Here is a 25,690-nt window from a genome sequence, read left to right as displayed (position 1 = left end):
AGGCGGCACCACACCCCTTCTCTTATCATGCCCATGTTCTCCTAATTTCCATGGAAACAAGCTAACTAGCAAGCTTCCCTCCATAAAGAAATTGCCTGCGCTGGGAAGCAGCCGCAGCAGCAGCAGCAGCAGCAACAGCAGCAGGAGATAACCTTGAATGCTGTTTGTTCCTCTGACCATGAATGTAAATAAAACCCAGCCAGCTGCCTAAGAGATACAGCAGGTCTCAGAGGATAGCACTACAGAGAATAATGTCACATAAATGCATTGAATTTTTTATTATTATTAAAAAGAAACCAACAACCCACAAACAAAAGCTAGTAAATGATGTTTGAGGTTACGGAAGACACTCAATGTTAACAAAACAAACAAACGAAAAGCCCTATGGGATACTACTCACTCCTGCCTCAACAAGGCTCTCTGCTACAAAATTGGTTCCATAAATTGAAATTGATTAATAAAAAAGAAATTGATGAATAATTCAGGCTATAAGTACAAAGCAAAATTACTTCGAAGTAAGCCCCATCAAATTCAGTGGGACTTAACTTTCGGCAAATATCTCCAAGATTTCACCGTAAAAATGTAACAACCCCTCCAGGGCAAATAGATAATATTATCCATAACCCGAGCAACCTCTTTTCTGAATTAACCATAACAGGAAGAGTACAAACTAATCAACCTTCATGGTGTCAATCAAACTCTGGGTTTATTGCCATTGTTCCTACAAACAGGTCTTCCATGGAATTGATGTGGAATTTATGGACTCCTCTTAGTATGAATGTAACCCTATGATTTATTATCGTTTCCTTATACAGCGGTACCTTGGAAGTCAAATGGAATCTGTTGCGGAAGTCCGTTCGACTTCCAAAACGTTCAGAAACCAAAGCGTGGCTTCTGATTGGTTGCATGAAGCCCCATCAGATGTTCAGGTTCCAAAGAAGTTCACAAACCGGAACAGTCACTTCCAGGTTGGCAGCGTTCGGGAGCCAAAACATCCAAGTGTTTGGGATCCAACATACAGTTGCACATGCCTTTAAAGGGGGCTTAGAAAAAAAATCATGGTGGATGGAGCTATTGATAGCTGTTAATCACAATGATATAACCCAGGGCTGGGGGTCCCTATTTTAGAAGATGTCAGAATTCAGAGCGGGAGGGGGCTCTGAGGGTCAAACTTGGATATCCCTACTATCCTTGGAGACCTGGCTCTAGATGAATCCATTATGCCAATACTTTGTCCAGACTGAGGCTACATCCACACCAAACATTTAAAACACTAGGATAAAATTTTAAACGGACATGACTTCCCCCCAAAGAATTCTGGGAGCTGGAGTTTGTCCAGGGCATTGATAAGATACCCCCTTCACAGAACTACAATTCCCAGAGTGCCTTTACAATCCCTTTTGACATGGAACTATGGGGAATGTAGCTTTATGAGAGAAATAGAGGTCTCCCAGAAGCTGGATTTTCCCAACTCTAAACTGTGATGCAATACTGAGAAATGGCTTTTATACAAACAAGATAGTGCAGGAACCAAACACTGCAAGCTTATGCAAACTTAGGCTAGGATTCCCTAAAGCAAGGCTCAAAATTATGTTCTTAACCAAGAGGAAAAGCAGAAGAGAATATATAAATTTTACATCCACGATGGAGTTAGGTTAGCCGATACCCTACAATCAAGCAGGTTTCTCTGTGTTTGCCAACTCTTTGGCAATCAGTAGAATCAATGAACTCAGTTCTCTCATATGAATTTGCACCCGCAGAGGAGCTGAATGAGCAGGATAATTGCCGTGAATTTCTATCACTCTCTAATGAAGGATTTCAAACACAGTGTTAAAGAGAGCATAATTTTCAATTATTTGCAAAGTCTGAAGCAATTGACTGTGTAACACTATTAAAATGATTCCACCATGTTCCCGATTTGAATAACTTCACAGTTCACATAGCGACACCTGGGCAGAGGTGGTCCAGCTCACAGCGTATAGGAGACAATTAGAGAGTTTACATGAGCCATCATGTTGCTTTTTAAATAAAAGATGATTAAGTTACAGACTAACCCAAAGCTTTTCTTTTAAGCTGGTGCAAACACACACATAAGGACCATACGAAAAGAAAGATGAGCTGAAAAGTTATTTTAATAACTTCTTACACTCCTGGGAGTCGTTCTTCACCACGTATCTTTTTTGATGCTGCAGCGATTGTTCTTGGAACCATTGCAATTTCTTCCCTGTGGCATTTCTCCTGTTTCTGCCCAGATAGGAAGCATGGTTTTCTTTGGCACTTCTGAATTTGCCACTACATCACTGGGGGTGAAGGGTGAGGGTGGAGTCAGGCTTACCACCCTAAACTCTTTAGGGCAGTGGTGGTGAACCTGTGGCTCTCTTGATGCTGCTAGACTACCAACACCCATCAGTCACCTCCCCCCCCCCCCCCCAGCATGTGTGGGATGTATCTTCACTGAAGCAGTCAAATACAACATTTCCTGTTTCCTAGAGTGGAAACACAGGGGGATGTTGCTCCAGACAGAGAGGACTTCCTGTTATACCTGCTCTGGAGCATCCTCCCCCTGTGTATGAACAGGTAGATGGGCGTGACCCTAGCAGACCCTGTAAAAGGGCTAGTCATGCAACCATCTTCCTCTTTTTCGCCTTTTCCATTTTCACCGTTTGGACTCCTCTTAGCCGGCAGCACATGGCTCATCCTTACAGAGGATGGAAGCCACAAGGTAGAAAGTCTGAGGCCTAGCTCAGACTTCTTTTCTCTATAAATGTAACTGTAACTACAAGATAAAGCCTGCCTTTAGGACAATACTGTGAACTGAATGTAAGTAAACTTTACCATTACTTTTAATGGTACTTTTAATGGTACTTAATGGTACATTACTTTTAAGCCGGCCAGAGTGGCTGGGGAGACACGGCCAGATGGGCGGGGTATAAATAATAATAAATTATTATTATTATTATTATTATTATTATTATTATTATTATTAGACTGTCATTATTGTTTTTAAGAGGGAACTAAAAAGAGTTAAACCACAGAGCCTAGGGCTTGCTGATCAGAAGGTCGGCGGTTCGAATCCCTGCCACGGGGTGAGCTCCCATTGGTCCAGCTCCTGCCCACCTAGCAGTTTGAAAGTACATCAAAGTGCAAGTAGATAAATAGGGACTGCTCCAGCAGGAAGGTAAACGGCGTTTCCGTGCACTGCTCTGGTTCGCCAGAAGCGGCTTTGTCATGCTGGCCACATGACCCGGAAGCTGTCTGCAGACAAACACCGGCTCCCTTGGCCTATAGAACGAGATGAGCGCTGCAACCCCAGAGTCGGACATGACTGGACCTGATGGTCAGGGGTCCCTTTACCTTTTTAAAGGGAAATTTACCAGGAACAATCCAATCTGGACAAGCCAGACTGGCTTGCTCAACTCAAATGATTCTCACGAATCCATTAACTTGCTTCCAGCAATGTGCAAGGGAATGTGCTCTGCTACTAGCTCACTAACGAGGATATATAATCAATATATCCTCTCTTACTATCCACAACATTCCCACAGCATGGCCAATGGTCAGGGATGATGGGAGTTGTAGTCTGATAACATTTGGAGGGTCAACAAGTTCCCCATCCCTGCCTTCAGCAAAAATGCAGTAAGAAGTTTGCAAATGGGGTGGTGATGTTGGGCAGGGGGTGGGCATTTTGGCTCAGCTCTAATGCAAATAATAATAATAATAATAATAATAATAATAATAATAATAATAATAATGCAAAGGGAACCAACAATTATCTCATTTTCATTGTAGCACAAATCGCAGGACAGGCTTTGCACCCAGTCCAAAAAAATGCTTCACTTGCTCAAGTTTCTTCTGGAACATGGCCCAGGCTGAGATGTTCAGAGATCACAGGCTCTGTTGGCAATGTTCTGATATCCCTGTGAAGTTGTTGTCATACATGGAATTTGAAGAGCTTTTCATCTTAGAAAAGTGGGTCAGGTCCCCTGCATGTAATGAAAGTTAGAACGCATTGTGGAAATCTGTTTGGTCCTTTAAACCAAAGGCCTATATTTATAGATGCACTGATGGCTAAGCCCAGTGTCCTAATTTTGAAAGGACAGCCCATCAAAATCACACACACACACACACACACACACACACACACACACACACACCATACCCTAAAGTAAGGATGCCTTCAAAAGCCAAATAATATACTGAATTTATGAAGTGCAGGGGAGTGGGGGGTACCTTTCGGAAGACCGGTTTCCATGCCATATGTTGCCCTTTCCAGATGTTCAACCAGCTAGTAGAGCCAATGAGATTAGGGGTGGATGGAGCCCATCTGTGGGTTCCTCACTGAAAATGTCTTACAGATCGTTGAATGAAATAAATCTTGCCTTCCCAAAATTCTGGAATGGATTTTGGAATGTGGTGAAAGTTCACCAACCTACCCAAAGCACTGAAATGGCACCAGAAGCCCCTGAGAACGACAGGTTCATTTTTCAGTGGCCTGCAAATGTGACCAGGCTGTCCCCTTGGCTCCGTATCACACCTTATTTCTGAACTACACTAAGTCACCCCCGGGGAAGTGGGGGACTCATCTTCGCTGGAGGTTTTTAAGCAGAGTTTGGATGGCTGTCTTTCATGGATGCTTTGGTTGAGATTCCTTCATGGCAGGGGGTTGGATATGTTGACCCTCAAAGTCCCTTCCAACTTAGGGTTGCCCTATTTCAAACAGTGAAAATTCAGACAGGCAAGTTGTTGAACTTTTTTAAGCAAAATCACAAAAACGTTTTTGAGCTATTTTTATGAAAAATATGGGCTGCCGACATGGGCTGCTGTGCATCCAGATTTTCCTGGGCATTTCCCCCAATTTCTGCCCACACACTGCTGCCTACTGCAGTGTTCCGGATATGTCCAGGAAATCCCAGACAAATGGCAACCCTCTTCCAACTCTACAATTCTATGATTTCATTATTCTAATCCACCAGAAACCGGCAGGTTCCAAACCAATCAAGAGATCAGTCAACACTGCTGCTGCTGTTGCTGCTGCTGTGAGTGTCTGGGAAGACTGCTCCCTCCTCCGGCCAACTCCATCGGGCCTAGGAGGTGGGCCCACACTCAACCGCCACAGCTTAAGAGGCTCCAGAGAAGCCTCCGGAACACTGCTGCTGCTGCTGCTGCTGCTGCTGTGAGTGTCTGGGAAGACCGCTCCCTCCTCCGGCCAACTCCATCGGGCCTAGGAGGCGGGCCCACACTCACCAACACAGCTTAAGAGGCGCCGAGAAGGGCAGCCTCGGCTCTTGCTCTGTAAATTACTATTGTTTGCATAATGTATTTTACATTGTAATGTAGCCAAAGCAAATTCCAAGTATATTGAAAAATGTACTTGGCCAATAAATTATTATTCTTATTATTCTTATTCTTAGAATTTAGCTAGAGAAGGCAAGCCTCAGTAAGCATGGCCGATGGTAAGGAATAGTTAAATTATGGAGTTATTTTGCACAGGAGGTACTGATGGCCACCAAATCAATGGAGGATAAAGCTCTCAACAGCTGTTAGTCCGATGGCTATGCTCTACCTCCGCTGTCAGGGGCAGTATTGCTTCTGAATACCAATTGCCGGCAATTGCAGGCAGGGCTGTGTTGCACTTAACTTATATCCCACTTGTGGTCTTCCCACAAAGACATCTGGTCAGCTACTGTGGGAAAAGGATGCTGGACTAGATGAGCCATTGACCTGATCCAGCAGCTTCTTATGTTCTCATGGATGGATCCAACAACAGCTGGAGGACAACACATTGGCTACCTCTAAGCTTGAGTAAAATTCAGCACCATCCTTCCTTGTGATTCGGAGTCTGTGTCTGTGTCATGGAATTCTACTCAATATTGATCCAGAGCAGATTCCAACATATAGTTAGCAGAGTGAAAACTTAAAACACGTTGCAGCATCTCCCCCCCCAAAAAAAAATAGACCAGAGGCAATCATATTTCATCCAGCAGAGCTTTACTGCTACTGAAGGCAAATGAGCATAATGGTCACAAATCCAATACATTCAAGATTGGCACTGTCCATAAGAAATCCAGTTACAGGTAGGCCAAACTGCGGGAGGCAGTGGAGGATAGGGGTGCCTGGCGTGCTCTGGTCCATGGGGTCACGAAGAGTCGGACACGACTGAACGACTGAACAACAACAACAAAGCCGTGTTGGTCTGCCATAGTCAAAACAAAATAAAAATTTAAAAAAATAAAAAAAATCCTTCCAGTAGCACCTTAGAGACCAACTGTTATGTATGGGAACCAATAGGAGCTGTTCAACCACCTTACAGGGTCCGCCTCCTTGTGCGACCTAGCCAATTACAGAAGAGCTAGGAGGGCGAACACTCCTATTAGAAACAAGCTAACTAAGGACTCTTTTCTCTGAACACAGTTTTAGGCGGCAGCGAGTCAGTCTGGCTCGGGCAAGCTCACACGCAGCATGGGTTGTTCTTGAGTTCTAGTTCTGTTGTTAATAATAAAGGACATTTGGAACCAACGCTGACTCTGACTCTTATCCTAGCTCAGTACGTAACACCAACCAAGTTTGTTCTTGGTATGAGCTTTCGTGTGCATTCAGATACCTTCAGATAAGAAATCCAGTTGCAGCAGACTTAACTTAAACCTACAACATGGTAAGTCTAAACCTTTACACCAAGCATACTATGTACAGAACACAAGTGTCAGAGGTATCTATTGGAAAGGGTTTGCGACACTGGCAATGATGAGCAGCTACAACCCAATTCCATATTGTTGCAGAAAAGCAAGCCCGCAGGACAACCTGTAACATATCACATAGGTATCACAGATCCCAAACACATGCCACAACGTTCTAGAGAAAGATGTGTTAAATTCATTTTTATTTTTATTTCTTTAGTAATTCAGGCTATCAACCCAAATCTGTCACATCAAGGCATATACATTTTCAGTTTCTTGACAGGGACTCTGAATTGCAGTGCAAGGAACTGCCAATTACACAGAACCCAAACCCCCACATTGTACAAAATATGTCTTTGTATCTTCTGGTCCTCATCCCATTATTTATTAGCTCGATATCAAAGTGTTTACAAGAGGGCCTGGATTTAAAGTACAAATCATCACATCTCACAGAAACAGGTATCAAAAATTATGTTTGCTTTTCTTTTGTAACATGTAATTTTACAGCGTCATCTGCACAGGCTGGAGGTGGGGGGGGGGATATAGGTTTCCTTATAGGTCCCATTCCACAAAGTAGCATACTGGAGCAAGTTTAAGTGCCTCAGGACCTCAAAAGGCCCAGGGCTGGTCTGCCCCAGACGTGATTCTCCATCCCTATCATCAGGAAAAATCAATTGTGAGTGTACATGTGTGCGCACACAATAACAACACATCGCTCTTAAGGACCTACCGCTAACCTGATCATTACCATGTGCAACGAACCTCCACTTCAGACTCTCCCCTTGTTACTACGGTAAGTTAAATTTTTAATCAGGTGTTCTGGGTCAAATTACCAAGCACCCCACCTGTCCCTCTGAGGTCCGTCTGTTATTGCCTTTCCCTTTGATTAACAAACTGGGAATTCCTTAGTAACGGGAGTTTTCCTGTCCAGCGGCCGTGGCCAGTTATATCCACTGCTCTGGGCTTCGGGGGTTAACCTCTCCTTTGCCTATAGATCGGGGCCTCTCTTTATTAGATCCCCTCACTATATCAGTTGACTAAGCCCTCTTAGCAACTCTGTGGCAATCCCAGGTTTTCCGCCCGCTAGCCCCTCCTGAGGGAACTCCAAGACACAAACTATCGTCTTTCAGGTTAGTTTTGCCCTTTTCCTGAGTTCCCCTCCTCAAGAGCTTATATAACTCGCTGGACCAAAAGAACGACGATCTTTTCTTGGCTCAAAAACAAGAGATCTTTATTTATTACAGAGCATAATGGTTTCAGTATAGGTTCATAAGCTTAGATTCTTAACAGTGTAGATTTTTCCTTTCAGTAACATAAACACATCTTCAACAATCCTAACCTAACCTAAACCTAACCTCGCCCCACACCCTCCTTCTTCAGTCACCACTCTCCAACCCTCTCACTCTCACAATCAACCCCTCTCTAACGGCTGCTCCCTCCTTTTAAATAGCGGAATGTCCCGCCTCCCAAGGGGTGCCTGCCACTCAAACTGGGGAGCCCATTAACCCTTAAAACTCCATGGGTCTCTGAACAGCCCCTAACTATGACCTGATTCATTACACCATGCAACAGAGCCATCCTGGATTCCATTATGGGCACCTCCTCATCTTTTTACTTGCTAGGGTTCATTCGTGGTACCTCTGGTGAGTTCAGTGAGCTGAATGTATTACTCCACATCAGGGTGAAGGCAAACGTAACATGTTAAAAAGGGGTTGGATGGTGCAGTTGTTGCCCTCCAAACATAACTTACATTTTCTGTCCCAAGGTGAGTTTCCCCCCCCAAAAAAAGTACAGCTTCCTGCTTCAATTTGCCCCAGAAGGAGTCTGCTATGATGGGCACCAATCAGCTAGCATCTTTGAGACCACCAGACCACTTCTTCCTCTCCCCACACCATCCCTGGATCAATTCGGTAAGGTTTTGGTTTTTTAATGATCTGGAAGGATAGGGTGGTTACGCACTCCCTAATTCCAAGAAGAGTCCCATGGCAGCACTACATGGTTTACAGTGAACTCTTCTCCTGCACTGGTGGGGAACCTGAGATGATGTCCACTTACCTGGGACAAAGCCCCTTCACAGTGGGACATAATTCTGAGCAGACCTGCATATGATTGCTTTGGAGACTTGCACACCTATGCATGAGATTGTGACAGAAGTTTACAGATTTGCCTTATTTACAAATTATTGGCTTCAGTGAAGGCAAGCAGGAGATCCACTACATCATCTCAGATCTCCCAAGGGACTGTTTTCAGCCTGTTAAGTTGTGGGTGGACACAGCAGACGACACAGTGATTTCCAAGCAGCTCTTGTTTATTCTCAGGCTGGAACAGAAGTGAGCTGAAGGGCTCAGCAGCCTGCTTATATAGAACTCAGCTACAAAGCAACAGTAACAACTTTCTGTAGTTACCCAATCCCTGAACGTCACTTTTCAATCCCTCATTTGCATGTGCGGACCTGAGTGAAAACTGCAGCAGAATGAACGATATACACACACCCCTAGTGGCCTAGGGTGATAACTTCAATACATAACACAGCCATCTCACAGCTCTCTCCTTCCACTCTGGGTCCCACTGTAGATTATTATAGTCTAGATAGACAGACTGGCCAAATTTTCTTTTTCTGAAGAAGTAACCACAAGAGCGCCATCTGGACTGTTAACAGAATACTGGTGATAATCTGGATTGCCAGTACTTTCTAAATGGAGGCCTGCAGCTGCTTTTTTCTTCACCATAAAAGTGGGCAATTTCACCATGATTTGTTTTTGTTTTTTTTAAAGTGTGAATAGCACAGAATGTAGTTTAACTCTCTGTCTCCAGATTCAAAAACTGGCAAGCTGCTCTGGCACTCGGCATGCTGTCCCGTTGCGCCAGAAATGGTTTAGTCATGCTGGCGACATGACCCGGAAAGCTGTCTGTGGACAAAGGCCGGCTCCCTCGGCCTGAAGCGAGATGAGCGCCACACCCCATAGTCGCCTTTGACTGGATCTAACCGTCCAGGGGTCTTTTTCCTTTACCTTACCTATAATTTTGTTGAAAGTATTTCAAGGGAACCAAATAAAGGAAAAATAAAAAGTGCATTAAAAGGAAAAGAAAAAAATAAGTTTAATATATCACTATATATGCAAGCAACTCTTTGACATCTGGTGGGAGGGCATTCCACATTGCAGGTGCCACTACCAAGAAGGCCCTCTACCTGCTTCCCTGTAACCTCGTTTCTCGGTGAGGGAACTGCTGGAAGGCCCTCGGAGCTACATCTCAGTGTCCAGAATAAACAATGCTGGGGGAGATGTTCCATCAGTTATACAGGGCCGAGGCCGTTTAGGGCTTTATTCCTCCACGTGTTAAGAGAATTGATCCCAAACACTAAAAAACAGGTTATGGGGCTACGATCCAGTCACGTAGATTAAAATTAAACCTCCTGCTTGGTCTGCTGCCTCCAAGACCACTATCTGCTACCGGGACCAAGGGCACTGCCTGTTCTGCACTCAGCAGGCCCTGCGGGGGAAATAATGAGTTCTTAATAACTGAAACTTCGGGAGGTTTCTTTTCATTAGCATCAAAGCAGCAGTTCGTTCTAACACAGTTTGCACTACCGAGCCGCTAAAGGGTGCTTTAGCATTCCTAATCTGCGTCGGCTAAATTTCTGAGGTAAAGATGCTGTAAACTGGGAAAGGGAAGGGAAACAAGGCTCCGTACACTTAAAGCACATTATTCATGGCTTCCAGCAGAGAATCCTGGGAACTACACACAGGATGCAAACTTATATCGGCCACATCTGCACCATACATTTAAAGAACACTTTATACCAAAGAGTCCTGGGAACTGCAGCTTCTTAAGGGTGCTGAGAGTTGTTAATAGACCCCTTATTCCCCTCACACAGCTGCAATTCCCAGAGTTCCCGGGGAAGAGGGGTTGATTGTTAAACCGCCCTGAGTGTTGTAGCTCTATGAAGGGAATGGGGGGGGGGGTTTCCTCCTAAGAACTCTCAGGACCCTTAACAAGCTACAGATCACAGCATTCTTTGGGGGAGGCCATGACGGTTTAAAGTGGCATTGTAGTCTTTTTCACACACGCACATTGCTCCCTCAAAGCAACCTGGGATTTCATTTGTAGCTGCAATTCCCTAAGCAACATGTGAAGCTAAACGGCTATCCTTTGAAACCCACAGTTATGAAATTCAAACTTAAAAAATTCATACAGAAATGCGCGCGTTATGGTAGGATAAACTGCATACAAAAATGTGTATATTTGGCAAAATTTCACTCAGAAATGTAGATGTGTGTGCATGTGCACTGTTTATTAGGAGATTGTGCGTATTAAAATGCCGGTGGTTTTTTTAAAAGAACAAACCTGATGCACAAATGCGGAAAACTGGACTGAGAACCAGTTGAGTTGAAATCGGCAGGTCCCTCCATCCCTAGGTGGAGCTAATGGGAGATGGCAGTCCAACGAAATCTGGAGAGCAACAGATTTCTCCTCTCTGTATGTTTTAGGAGCCCTCCTCTAGCTCTCTAACTATGGACCGATCCACACACTGAAGTTGGCTGAGGTGAAAAAGATATGAGAAAGTGCTATTGTGCCACAGTCCTGCTACCGGGCTTCCCATAGGCATTTGGGTGGGCCTCTGTAGGAACAGAGTGAGAGCTGGACCATAAAGAAGGCTGATCACTGAAGAATTGATGCTTTTGAGTTATGGTGCTGGAGGAGACACTTGAGAGTCCCATGGACTGCAAAAAGATCAAACATATCCATCCTTAAAGAAATCAGCCCTGAGTGCTCACTGGAAGGGCAGATCCTGAAGTTGAGGCTCCAGTACTTTGGCCACCTCATGAGAAGAGAAGACTCCCTGGAAAAGACCCTGATGTTGGGAAAGATGGAGGGCACAAGGAGAAGGGGACGACAGAGGATGAGATGGTTGGGCAGTGTTCTCGAAGCGACTGGCATGAGTTTGGCCAAACTGTGGGAGGCAGTGGAGGATGGGGGTGCCTGGCGTGCTCTGGTCCATGGGGTCACGAAGAGTTGGACATGACTGAACAACAACAACTGTAGGAACGGGATGCTGGACTCCAGGGGCCATCAACCTCACCTGGCAGGGCTCCTCCTGTCTTCTGAGCCTGCACATTGAAAATCAGTCGATGCACCTCCTGTTGTGTATGGAGGGACAGTGTATCTAAATAGAACCCTTTCCCCTCCCTAAAAGTGTGGCCTGTGAGGGCAAAGCATCCAATAATGGGATGGGAGCACAAATGCTACAATCCAGATTGTAATTTTCCATTTCTGCAGCCAACGTCTTTTCAGGCTCTCGATAACAATGCACGTTGGTAACCGTTGCTACCATGCTTTCTACATCATCTTTACTTTTCATTCTGCGTATTGTAGAGTCTTAATAAACAGATGCTGCACTCCGGGCTGGGGGGGGGGTGTGAGGCAGCAGCGCTGTGTTTTTTCTTTAAATTATGAAGAACAGCGTAACTTTTTAGAAACCTTTGTGCCTTTTTCTGAAAATTAGAAAACTGTTGCCTCTGGTGAACTGCTCCCAAAGCTGGCTAATCCCTTTGAAAGCAGTGAATGGGCACCTGCTATTTTCTCTTCTTGTTAAAGGCATTGTGTTGAAGGAACAGCAGTGCACCTGAGATACTCCTGTGATGAACTAAGAGCTATGAATGTGCAAACAAGGCTCTCCGAAAAGATCCCTGGTGAGGTAACAGCCATGCGAGAGCATCTGTTTTGCATGCTGAAGGTCCTAGGTTCAATCCCCTATGTCAATCCAGGGAGAACTTCCTGCCTGAAATCCTGTCAGGTTGCTGCCAGTCGGTGTAAAGCAATACTGAACTAGATAGATCAATTACAGGTAGGTAGCCGTGTTGGTGCTGGAGGAGACTCTTGAGAGTCCCATGGACTGCAAGAAGATCAAACCTATCCATTCTCAAGGAAATCAGCCATGAGTGCTCACTAGAAGGACAGATCCTGAAGTTGAAGCTCCAGTACTTTGGCCACCTCATGAGAAGAGAAGACTCCCTGGAAAAGACCCTGATGTTGGGAAAGATGGAGGGGCACAAGGAGAAGGGGACGACAGAGGATGAGATGGTTGGACAGTGTTCTCGAAGCTACTAACATGAGTTTGGCCAAACTGCGGGAGGCAGTGAAGGATAGGCGTGCCTGGCGTGCTCTGGTCCATGGGGTCACGAAGAGTCGGACACGACTGAACGACTGAACAACAACAAAGCCGTGTTGGTTTGCCATAGTCAAAACAAAATAAAAAATAAAAATAAATAAATAAATTCCTTCCACCCTTCTGAGTAATACCCCTCCCCACTCTCTCACTATATATAAGGGTCTCCCCACTCTCTCACTATATATAAGGGTCTGGTGACTTCTGTTTCAGTGTATCTGAAGAAGTGTGCATGCACATGAAAGCTCATACCAAGAACAAATGTAGTTGGTCTCTAAGGTGCTACTGGAAGGAATTTTATTATTATTATTATTTAGATAGATCAATGACTCAGTATATGGTTTTTTTAAGAAGACAAAAGCACAAGGCAAAAGGTAGCTACAGTAACTATCATGCATGTTCCCTCAAGTCAGGAAGACAAAAACTTAGATGAGAACTGTTCCTTCTACAAATAAGCCACAGAGACTGTCCAACCTTCCAAGTGTCCCTATTTTGCAGGGCAGTCACGGATTTACAGATGCTGTCCCAGTTTCTGATTTGATCCTCGAATCTCCTACTTTGCCGTAGGACATCAACTCCCATCATCCCTAGCTACCAGTGGTCAGGAATGATGAGAACTGTAGTCCAAAAACAGCTGGAGACCCAAGTCTGGGAGACCCTGTCTTAAAGTTATGGTCTGGGAAAGGCTCCTAGGGCTGGAGGGTGGGGCAAGGCAGGTTGGAAAAGCCATTGCCTGATGGCCAGCACAAAATCTCTCTTCCCCATTGTTATAATTTAAACAGAAATACAATACATCTCACCATAGTGGGGACTATATGCTTCTCAGTTGGCTATCAGGTGCTAACGGCTGATGGGCAACATCAAGGCTTCTCCAGCTCTCCCTTGGTGAGTTAGAATCATAGAATCATAGAGTTGGAAGAGACTACAAGGGCCATCCAGTCCAACCCCCTGCCAAGCAGGAAACAACATCAAAGAATTCCTGACAGATGGCTGTCAAGCCTCTGCTTAAAGACCTCCAAAGAAGGAGACTCCACCACACTCCTTGGCAGCAAATTCCACTGTCGAACAGCTCTTACTGTCAGGAAGTTCTTCCTAATGTTTAGGTGGAATCATCTTTCTTGTAGTTTGAATCCATTGCCCCGTGTCCGCTTCTCTGGAGCAGCAGAAAACAACCTTTCTCCCTCCTCTATATGACATCCTTTTATATATTTGAACATGGCTATCATATCACCCCTTCACCTTCTCTTCTCCAGGCTAAACATACCCAGCTCCCTAAGCCGTTCCTCATAAGGCATTGTTTCCAGGCCTTTGACCATTTTGGTTGCCCTCTTCTGGACATTAAAGTTCTTTTTCTTTAATGCAGACTTACAATGGACATCCGTCTCAATAGGTGATGCTGTCAAATAGAGAACTACCCTCTGTAGAACAGGACATATAGCTGGTCTACTTCCCTTTTCTGCATCTGTCCCTAACTTTATGCTCTCCAAAGGCTTATCAGAGAAGGAGCTTGCTAGTATTCGAATTTTCTCCAGCTGCTGGGGGAAAGTACTTGAGATACAAACATGATGTACTCTCATGGTTTGGTGCTCCTTAATAGGATAGGTTGGTCCACGTCCTTTCATTACTGATCTAGCTCAGGTAATAAACCTTGGGGCTCCATTAAGTTGATCCATCGCACATTACATCTCCCTAGCCGGCATGAGTTTTGTAGCTTTCTGCAAAATCTCTCTTTAAGCATGCAACAACACACCACTCCGAACTCAACCTCTCCTTTTCTCTCCTTTAATCTGAAGTTAATTTACGACACCACACACAAATCGTGGAAATTATTACTTTTGCTAGAGCCTCATTACCGCCTCTTGATACTTTTACTGGTTAAACTTCACGCCATTATGTAAAATACCGGGAGCAAAGCAACGGCTGATTTCCTTAATCCCTTTCAGGCAAAGCCTCAGCTGCATCAACGAGAAATGCGGTTCCACAGGAGAGAACACACGAGGCAGCTAAATTAAGATTTGCCTCCTTCACCGTTCAGATGACAAAGTGAGGATTATCTTTCTTGCTTTGTGAGCCTCGCCTTTTTATTTTATTTTTCAAACCACAGAAAGAAAAGAAAAGGTTCTGGTTGGTTTCTTGAGGCCTCCTACAACGACCATGACTGCAATTACTGAATTAGGCGACCATTTCCTTCCTTTCCTGGTGGCAGTCCTGCATAGGGGAGTAAGGGGAGAAATCCAGCTCCATTCCTATTTAAACATAAAGTTACCAAATTCACATTTCCCAAAACAGTGTGTGAAGCATAACACAGGTATCCTTCAAAATTTGCACTTTTCCAAATTTTGCAACACGGTTCTCCTGCCAAGCAATGTGATGGAAATGCATACACTGTGGCAAATTGTGTATGCATTTTAGTGAAAATAAGATATACAAAAATCCATATCAGGCAGCAAGATTCCAAAGGTCTTGGCACTTAACCAGGAGGGCTTTTGTGTTCCTTGGGAATGAGGCATGGCAGAGACTGTTGTGTCCTTATGCAATATGGCTTATTTTACACATATTTAAAACTTGAGTTTCAGTGGAAGGAGTGCAGCAGAACATTGCACCGCAAGAGTGTCTATCACTTCTCTTATAGGTTCAGCAAGCTTGGGTCCCAAGCATCAGCCATCCAGCCAGGCTTCCAGGTCTCTGCATTCACGTGCAGCCTCCTCCGGCCAGTGCCACATGGAGTTCTCCCCTTGCCTTCTTATTCCCAGAAACCCTTGCTCCAAAACCTCTGTTTTAAAAGGACACCTCTTTTGATGTGCATCACACCCCCTATTATACTAGCAACCTCCCCCTTTCAATTCTTCTGTGTCTGTCCACTTCTCAGCTGGGGGAAGGACAACATCTGCCTGGTCAATTGTTCTTAATGGCTGTCTTTGTGTTAACAGCACTGCTATCAGCAAACTGAGCCTAATATAGTTATGTTACATGTCACATGTCTGCATAACATCCTGTTATGTTGCATGTCACATGTCTGCGTAATGTCCCAGCACTGCTTGCTGGGAACATCCGTTTTGTGTATAGTTTTCGCTTATGCTTTGGACAAGAAGATTAGACATGTTTTCTCTTTGTCCTGATGTATGCTTAATAAAATGCTTGTAGATATGCTCACACAAGCCTCTCGCGCCACTTCTGTTACGCAATGGACTCTGCAGATAGTGTGCCCAGCCTTTTGAAGGTCTGGGTCGCTGAATTTTGGCTGCTCCAGGGATCGGACATCGCCTGGCAGTTCAGCCGGCAGGGGGTGAGCCAGCTGGGGGCCTGCCAGATGCCCGTTCCCCTGGTAAATTGCCAACATGTCTATCTGTTTTCCAACAAAAAAATGTGTTGTTATGGGTTTGTAGTATGGTTACTAGACGTCCCCGTTTCCTGGGGACAGTTCCTGGATTTACAAATCTGTCCCTGGACAAAATCCGTCCCCGGAATGTCCCCGGATTTCATATAATGTCCCCAGATTTGTATTTTAAGTGTTGTAGATTTATTAGTTTTATTAGATCCTGAAGTTGAGGCTCCAGTACTTTGGCCACCTCATGAGAAGAGAAGACTCCCTAGAAAAGACCCTGATGTTGGGAAAGATGGAGGGCACAAGGAGAAGGGGACGACAGAGGATGAGATGGTTGGACAGTGTTCTCAAAGCGACTGGCATGAGTTTGGCCAAACTGCGAGAGGCAGTGAAGGATAGGGGTGCCTGGCGTGCTCTGGTCCATGGGGTCACGAAGAGTCGGACACGACTGAACGACTGAACAACAACATGATTTATTAGTAGGGAATGAATGTTGCGTGATTGGTTCAACAGCACAATACACATCATATGGGGACTTCTGGCGAGGTAACATGGCAGGCACCACGGCAGCAAGCAGCTCCTGAAGGCAGACAGAGTCAACTGTGCTACGAGGCTGGCTCAGGGCTGCTGATACTGCCGCTGTCGCTGTGGAGCGGGAACCAAGGACGCCCGGCGCGCCAACTGGAGGAACCGCTGACCCCCCCGTGACCCAAATTGAGCAAGAGCGCCCAGCCACCCAGCTGACTGCCCAGCGGCGCTCCAGGGCCAGGAAAACCCCGGAGCTGACGCAGGGAGAAGGAGGAGAGGAGGAAGAGAAGGAAGAGAGAGAAAGAGGAAAGAGAAAAAAGAGGGGAGCCCCAACTGGAGAGTACTGGGAGGACAAGGGCACGTGGCAAAGCCCAGGTCCAACCCAAGCCTACTCCATGGTGGCTAGCACACCAAGAGAGCAGGCCGGGGCTGCACAACAGGGGAGACCACAGAAGAGAAGATATTGCTTCTTAATTATTCTTTTTTTAAATAACTTTTTTTTCTCTTTTCAAAAAAAAAAAAAAGTGTCCCCGCATTCTTTGGGGGGTGGATCTGGTAACCTTAGTTTGTGGGAGTGCCAGATCCTCCCCATAATGTGAGACTGGGGCGGCAGGACCTCCTTATGTGAGACATAATGATGTGAGGCTTGGGCGGCAGGACCTCCGGGCCTTATTCTGGCGGAAGGAACTCCTCCTGGAGGCCACGGAATCTGCTTGGTCCATGGCTGGTTTCCTCGCAGTCATAAAGTGGGCTCTTGGGAACGAGACAGAGTAACATCTCTCCAGGGTTTTTCAGGCAGGGCGTCTCTCCCAGCCCTATCTGGACCTGGGACCTTCTGCCTGAAAAGCAGCCACTGAGCTGCAGCCCTTTCCCCAAAAGCTTTTGGAGCGGCAGTTGGGTGCAGTGGTTAGAGCAGTGGTTCTCAAAGGGTATGGCGCCGGCGAGGACGGGGAGTGTGGCAGAAAGATTCAAGGGCAATCACGTAAAACATTTTAGCATGCTATTATAGTATCAAAATATTTTATTTTTATTGTTTGCAGAATACGGATAGATACCTTTTGCAAATGAGAGCAGGAGAGCACCGAGTGGTAACGGACGGAGGACAATACCAGCTGCAGTCTTTTTGCTTTCCAATGTATTGCTTATCAGCTACAAAGTTCAATGTGGCGCAAGCAAAGTTTTATTCTGAAAGGCATGGCCTAGAGGAAAACGTTTTGAGACCGGCCAGGTTAGAGCGTAGGGTTAGGACCTTGGAGAGAGCAGGGTTCAAATTCCCTTCTACTTGCTCAGTCAGTGGAGCATGAGACTCTTAACCACGGGGGTGTGGGTTCGAGCCCCACGTTGGGTAAAAAGATTCCTGCATTGCGGGGGGTTGGACTAGATAACCCTTGGGATCCCTTCCAACTCTGCCATTCTATAGTTCTATAATGCCTGGATTTAGTAAAAGTTAGAATTAATCAAGGTTGGGTTAAATTAATCAAGGTTTGATTAAACTTTGCCAGACACGGAAACCCACTGGAATGGCCATTAGCAGGGGACAAAGGTATGGGAGAGTGGGGTCCTTTCCTTGTTGGGTGCTAGTGGGCAGAGGCAAATGCCGGGTTTAGGGTTTCAACTTTGAATGACAGGCTGGGGAGAATCCTTGGAGTCAGTTAGCAGGGAGAAGGAGGGGCAGAACTCCAGGTGAGCTGCAGAAGACAGGTTGTAACTGACACACAGGATAGCTTTTTGCTGTCCTTGATTTGTTTTTATATGATTTTATGAGCTGTGTTACTGGTTTTATGTTGTATTCTTGTTTTAACTATGTTGTTTACTTTTTTCCGTTCAAAATGCAGAGTTTTAAAAAATAATTATGTGGTTTATGAATGTTTTAAATAAATAAATAAATAAATAAATAAATAAAAGCCAGAGAAACAGTCCAGGCTTCCTTGCACCCCTTTTGATCCTGCTTTCAAAACACTCCAACTGAAAACGAGCCTCTTAACGACACTGCTCCATCTACCTCTTTGGCATTTTCAACGTTAGCTTCCGCGGGCAGCTGCCCTTCGCAGCCCCGCACATGGGAGATTCCGGGAGCGGCTTTCCGAACCACTCCCTGAAGTGTATAGAAAAACCACAAAGTGGCTTGTGACTCCCTTTGGGCTGCCTCCACCTAATGCGCGGAGAGGAGTCTTCGGGTCCTAAAGTGAAGGCCCCCTCCACCGGGGAGCAGGGGCTGTCCTCAGTACTGCCTGCAGCGCATACTGAAAGTATGGACAGGCGAGTAGAGGTTCGACACCTCCCTCATACCTCACTGACCGCCGCGAAACGGAGCCGGTGATAGGCGCCGTGTTCTGGAGATCTCGGGCAAACGCGCGGGCACCAAGTACGGTGGCCGAGGAGGATCTTCGCCAACATGGCGGCCGCCATAGTTGCCGTGGCTCAAAGAGCCTGCAGCGCCGGAACCCTCAGAGCCGCGTGGAGAGGTGAAGCCCCCCTTTTTACTTATTCTTGCTTCCTCGGCGGGGTCGGGAAGCTGTTGGCCTCCGGCTGCTCTCGCCCTTCGAGGCGGCGGCTTCTGTACCTCGTAGGTTCTCCTCGCCTGACTCCTCTGCCCAGATCCTTCCGCCTCCCATCGCCGCCGCCTTGGGCTTTGTGGTCCTCGGTGCGGCGCAGCTTTCCAGGCAGCGAAACCACAAACAGGCCCCTGTCGCGAGGGTTCCACACTCGCAAGCGACCGTGCAGATAGGATAGGATCGCACGTTTACCTGGGAGTAAAACCCCATTGAGCACAGCGCGGTTGACCGTTGAGAGAATATGCAATATAGTTATCAGTTGTTATTTTTTAATGGTGTGTGTGTGTGTGTCCCCCGTTTTTAGTGGTTCTTATTTTTATCCGTAAACCGCCTCCAGTCCCTGCTGGGGTGGGGGAATGTAGAGCATAAATAAAGGAGCCATTTGGCACCTAGATTATATATCTGAGTTTCTAACACTGCTTTGTTGAACATAACTGCACCCCACCCACCCCCGTAAACGTACATGGTTTTTCTCTGCAGGAGACTGACACAGGAAGCTGCATTATACCAATGGCCCATCTAGTTCCCCAATGTGGGGCCCTCCAGGTGTTAAGACTTATAACTTCCACCATTCCTGAGCAACAACCTGCAGTCAAACAACCCCTGGAGGTCATCACATTGGTAACCAGTTGGCTATACTGGCTGGCAGTGGATTTTCATAGTTTTAAACCTAGATCTTTTCCAGCCTTCCTTGGAGATGCCAGGGATGTTTAAACTGGAAGAAAGGAGGTTATGACTAAACACCAGTACTTTCTGGCAATAAAAGCTGTTGGACAGTGGAACAGTCTCCCTCAGGAAGTCGTGGACTCTCCTTCCTTGGAGGTTTTAAGCAGAGGTTGGATGGCCATCTGACATAGATGCTTTTGCGGAGATTCTTGTATTGCAGGAGGTTGGACTAGATGACCCTTGGGGTCCATTCCAACTCTACAGTTCTATAATTCTATGACATAAGAAATGATGCAATAAAGATACAATTAAAAACCAATCTGAATGTTTAGTGTGATGGGTATGCCATCTCCTGACTTCCACCACAAATCCACAGATCACCAGAATGAAGCTTACAGTTTGGGAACCTCTGGTCTGGTCAATAAGCACAGGGGACAGCTATTTCCAGTGCAGATCAGCTATTTCCAGTGCCAGTTTGCTAGGACGGAGTCCTTTGGCCCTCCATGAGTCCCATGGGTTGTCCATATGCCACACATGTTATTGAGATCTGTTATTGAGAGCCTGAGGCACCCCTCAGCTACGATTCTCTGAAATAAAGGGCACCCATTAATTTGAGGTGTTGCCATATTTTGAAGTAAAAGTCATTTGAGCAATTGTGTCCCTGAAAGGTGGTGAAACACGAACTATGCAGGGTTGTGGGGCTTCTTGTTCAGTGTAATTCTTTTGTAATGCAATTTAACATTTTGCCTTTTTGGATTCTGTTCAGATAAAAGATACAGAAAACTTGAGGTGAAGGAGTTGGTTGCCCACTAGAAGATTAAAATTAATAGGACTGGATGTTTCTAGAGCTGCAATCTTGCAGCTTAATCAGGTTTCTTTGTACATTAACTTTCCTAGAACATTGCAGCTATTTCAGCCCAGGTGTTTTTGGTTTACAGTCCTGGTGAAAGGGAGCAATTTATAGAAAGGCAACAGCTGTGGGAGTTTCTCCACCTTCCTGTGTGGTTATTCATCAGCCATAACTATTTCTGTTGCTCACATATTAGTTCTGCATATTGGGCGACTCGATATAAACCAGTAGTTCTCAGTTGTGTTTCAGAGAATCCCAAAGGTTCTTCCAGTGAGTTCTTCCAGTGAGAAGATCACTTTCTTCAATGCCAGCTTTGCCAATCCATTCAGTCTTCCTGCTTTAATGTGAAGCCACAAAGAGCAGTCCTCTTCTTTGAAACTTAATCCAAAAATGGGTCTTTGAAACTTGCTTTGAATCTTGCCCTCATTTCCCCCACCCGAAACCCAGTCGTGCCTTGTCCTGGTGCTGTAGCTAACTAACTTAAATGCAAGTCTATTTTTAAAGTAAGAATGGAGCATATCAGCATTTCTGTATTGCAGGAAGTTGGACTACAAGACCCTGAGGGTCCCTTCCAACTCTACGATTCTGTGATTCTTGTAACTTATAGAAGGGCTTTGTTAACATGGATCTTGACATTTGAACTTGCTGTTTTCATTTATTAGTTGCTCTTTTCAGAAAGGTGAAACTCAAAGTGGCTTACAGAAACAAACAGTAAATAAAAACATGAAACCCAAGAGTAAAAACAATCTAAAATGCTCACCAATGTAAAGGTAAAGGGACCTCTGGCCGTTAGGTCCAGTCGCAGACGACTCTGGGGTTGCGGCGCTCATCTCGCTTTATTGGCTGAGGGAGCTGGCGTACAACTTCTGTGTCATGTGGCCAGCATGCTTGAGCCGCTTCTGGCGAACCAGAGCAGCGCACGGAAACGCCGTTTACCTCTCCGCCAGAGCGGTACCTATTTATCTGCTTGCACTTTGATGAGATATATATATAAAAGAGCAGATCCAGCTCAACCCTATTCCATTAAGTCAGAAAAATGTGGAGCAATGACCTGAGTGAATAAGAATGTGGTTTTTTTTTGCCTGGCACCTAAACATGGATAGTGATGACACCAGTTGCAATGCCCTAGGAAGAGCACTCAACAAGTGGGACGCCACCACCAAGAAGGCCCTTTATTGTGTTGCCACCCTCAAAGTGTTCTAAGAATAGAATTCATAGGGTTGTTGTATTATGCTTACACACAAGCCTCATGGGTTACTTTATTTTTTGCTTGCTATTTGTTTCTTAATTAACGATTTAACAAAGAAAGTATAATAGTGGGGAAGGGGGGGGGGCAAGAGGGATGTGAAGAAGGAAAAAACCCGAAACAGTAAGCTGATTTTAAGATACAATAACCATTCATACATCCATCTTAATTTAAGCATATACATTAATAAAAATCATCCAAATATCTAGATAGGTATCCACATAAAATCGATGTTGTTATAAAAAAAGGCTTCAAGTGTACCAAGGGCTGTGAGGCCCTCAGAACATCATAGCTGCCAACTTTCCCTTTTTTTGTGGGAAATTTCCTTATTCCAGCGCAGTTTCCCACTGCAAAAAAGGGAACGTTGACAGCTATGGCCGTTTCTCAATGCAAGAAAAAGGAAGGTTGACAGCTATGCAGAACTTTGTGTAACAGGCAGTAGGTGTTTTTCCTGTTATTATTATTATTATTATTATTATTATTATTATTACAGTGGTACCTCTGGTTACGAACGGGATCCGTCCCGGAGCCCTGTTCGTAACGCATGACGTGTGTAACCTGAAGCGCCACGTCCGCGCATGTGCGCAACGTGATTCGGTGCTTCTGCGCATGCGCGTGACATCATTTGACGCGTCTGCGCATGCGCGAACCACTGAACCCGGAAGTAGCGCATTCCATTATTTCCAGGTTTGGCGTGTTCGTAACCCGTGTTGTACGCATCCTGAAGCATTCGTAACAAGAGGTACGACTGTAATTGTATACCGCCCTTCATCTAGATCTCAGGGTGGTTCACAACAACAAAAATACAATATAAGAAAACAAATGAGGTGATAAAAACAAGGAGAAACAAACAAAAGCTAATAACACCCCCTTCCCCCACATCATGGTGGCCATAAGGGCTTGCAAAATCTGCTTTTGCTGTCCTTCTGCTAATCACCCATGAGTGCGATCCTGATAAGGATCTGGCCCATGAAGCCAAAGAGGTTCCCCATTCCTGGTCTTAAGGTTGCTTAATTATTCATAGCATGGACTTCTTTTTGTTGTTGTTGTTCAGTCGTTCAGTCGTGTCCGACTCTTCGTGACCCCATGGACCAGAGCACGCCAGGCACGCCTATCCTTCACCGCCTCCCGCAGTTTGGCCAAACTCATGTTAGTAGCTTCGAGAATACTGTCCAACCATCTCATCCTTTGTCGTCCCCTTTTCCTTGTGCCCTCCATCTTTCCCAACATCAGGGTCTTTTCCAGGGAGTCTTCTCTTCTCATGAGGTGGCCAAAGTACTGGAGCCTCAACTTCAGGATCTGTCCTTCTAGTGAGCACTCGGGGCCGATTTCCTTGAGAATGGATAGGTTTGATCTTCTTGCAGTCCATGGGACTCTCAAGAGTCTCCTCCAGCCCATAATTCAAAAGCATCAATTCTTCGGCGATCAGCCTTCTTGATGGTCCAGCTCTCACTTCCGTACATTACTACTGGGAAAACCATAGCTTTAACTATACGGACCTTTGTTGGCAAGGTGATGTCTTTGCTTTTTAAGATGCTGTCTAGGTTTGTCATTGCTTTTCTCCCAAGAAGCAGGCGTCTTCTAATTTCGTGACTGCTGTCACCATCTGCAGTGATCGTGGAACCCAAGAAAGTGAAATCTCTCACTGCCTCCATTTCTTCCCCTTCTATTTGCCAGGAGGTGATGGGACCAGTGGCCATGATCTTAGTTTTTTTTGATGTTGAGCTTCAGACCATATTTTGCGCTCTCTTCTTTCACCCTCATTAAAAGGTTCTTTAATTCTTCCTCACTTTCTGCCATCAAGGTAGTATCATCAGCATATCTGAGGTTGTTGATATTTTTTCCGGCAATCTTAATTCCGGTTTGGGATTCATCCAGCCCAGCCTTTCGCATGATGAATTCTGCATATAAGTTAAATAAGCAGGGAGACAATATACAGCCTTGTCGTACTCCTTTCCCAATTTTGAACCAATCAGTTATTCCATATCCAGTTCTAACTGTAGCTTCTTGTCCCACATACAGATTACTCAGGAGACGGATGAGGTGATCCGGCACTCCCATTTCTTTAAGAACTTTCCATAGTTTGCTGTGGTCGACACAGTCAAATGCTTTTGCGTAGTCAATGAAGCAGAAGTAGATGTTTTTCTGGAACTCTCTAGCTTTCTCCATAATCCAGCGCATGTTTGCAATTTGGTCTCTGGTTCCTCTGCCCCTTCGAAATCCAGCTTGCACTTCTGGGAGTTCTCGGTCCACGTACTGCTTAAGCCTGCCTTGTAGAATTTTAAGCATAACCTTGCTAGCGTGTGAAATGAGTGCAATTGTGCGGTAGTTAGAGCATTCTTTGGCACTGCCCTTCTTTGGGATTGGGATGTAAACTGATCTTCTCCAATCCTCTGGCCACTGCTGAGTTTTCCAAACTTGTTGGCATATTGAGTGTAGCACCTTAACAGCATCATCTTTTAGGATTTTAAATAGTTCAGCTGGAATATCATCACTTCCACTGGCCTTGTTGTTAGCAAGGCTTTCTAAGGCCCATTTGACTTCACTCTCCAGGATGGACTTCTTAGTAGGAACCTATACAAAACAGAGGCTATGGGGATCCGAAAACGCTGTTGGTTAAGAGGCAAGTGCTTGATTAACAAAAAGTCTTTAATTGGTTGACAACCCTAGTTAAGATTAATGATGATGTTTACTGTGGTGCCTGGTGATGTAAACAGCACTGAAATCAGTTACCTGCCGGTGTTTATAACTCTTGTGTTTATTATCCAGTAGCTCCTTTTCCTTCTAATTGGCTTTCTGTGCATTTTCCCATCCTCATCCAGCTAAAATCAATTTCTTTATTGGGCAGCTGTTGTAAACTGTTGTCTTTGCCTCATTTCTCCGATTCTGTTGTCAGACTTCTCATTGGAATCGGCTCCCTCTCCCTCCATCATGATAATTCTGTTGAAATTGTTTTCACCAAATGCTGTTCGCCTTCCATCGTGTCTTATTAAGGGTTAAGCACCAGGCAATTGGGTTTCAGTGCCCATTGAGAGCTGGCTGTTAGGCCAGGTGAGCCAGAAACTCAGGCGTAAACCACAAACAAGGATCATGGGAAGCTGCACCATCAAGGGCTAACAGCGGGCATTCATTCATTTATTACATTTATATACCACATTTTCCTCCAAGGAGCTCAAGATACATGGTTCTCCCCTCCGCCTCCCCATTTTATCCTTACAACAACCCTGTGAGGTAGCATAGGCTGAGAGACAGTGACTGGTGCAAGCTCACCCATTGAGCACTGTGGTTGAGTGTGGAGTCAAACCCACGTCTTCCAGGTCCTAAGCCAACACTCTAACCCAGTGTTTCTCAAACTTGGACTACAACTCCCATCATCCCTGACCACTGGTCCTGATAGCTAGGGGTGATGGGAGTTGTAGTCCAATAACAGCTGGGGACCCAAGGAAAGTGTATGGATTGATGTAGGCTCCAGAAGCATTGGTTTAATACACCAGGCTGTGCTAAATGCCTTATGGCAGAGGTTTTCAACCTTTTTTAGTCCATGTCTCCCTTGACCAACTACATTCTTTCTGCGGCACCCCTGTGGGGCTCAGGAGCCCAGCCATGTCACCCCTTGCCTGCAGAGCTGGCAGCCTCTCACCCTTTTTCGGACACCCTCCCTTGTGGAGTGTTCTCTC

The 25,690-nt window shown here is 45.4% G+C and overlaps 1 protein-coding gene across 1 annotated transcript in view; it reads left to right on the top strand.

Annotated features, from left to right (window-relative positions):
- The first annotated feature begins 19,039 nt into the window (after window positions 1–19,039).
- MRPS5 (mitochondrial ribosomal protein S5) overlaps window positions 19,040–25,690 on the top strand; it is a 46,057-nt gene continuing 39,406 nt past the window's right edge. Inside the window, exon 1 of the mRNA XM_033144996.1 lies at window positions 19,040–19,161. Coding sequence (XP_033000887.1) covers window positions 19,092–19,161 — 70 coding nt within the window. The 5' untranslated portion in view covers window positions 19,040–19,091. The remainder of the gene's footprint in view (window positions 19,162–25,690) is intronic.

Source organism: Lacerta agilis, chromosome 3 (assembly GCF_009819535.1).
Source record: "Lacerta agilis isolate rLacAgi1 chromosome 3, rLacAgi1.pri, whole genome shotgun sequence".
Taxonomy (NCBI): Eukaryota; Metazoa; Chordata; class Lepidosauria; order Squamata; family Lacertidae; genus Lacerta; species Lacerta agilis.
This window is presented reverse-complemented; position numbering and strand designations above follow the sequence as displayed.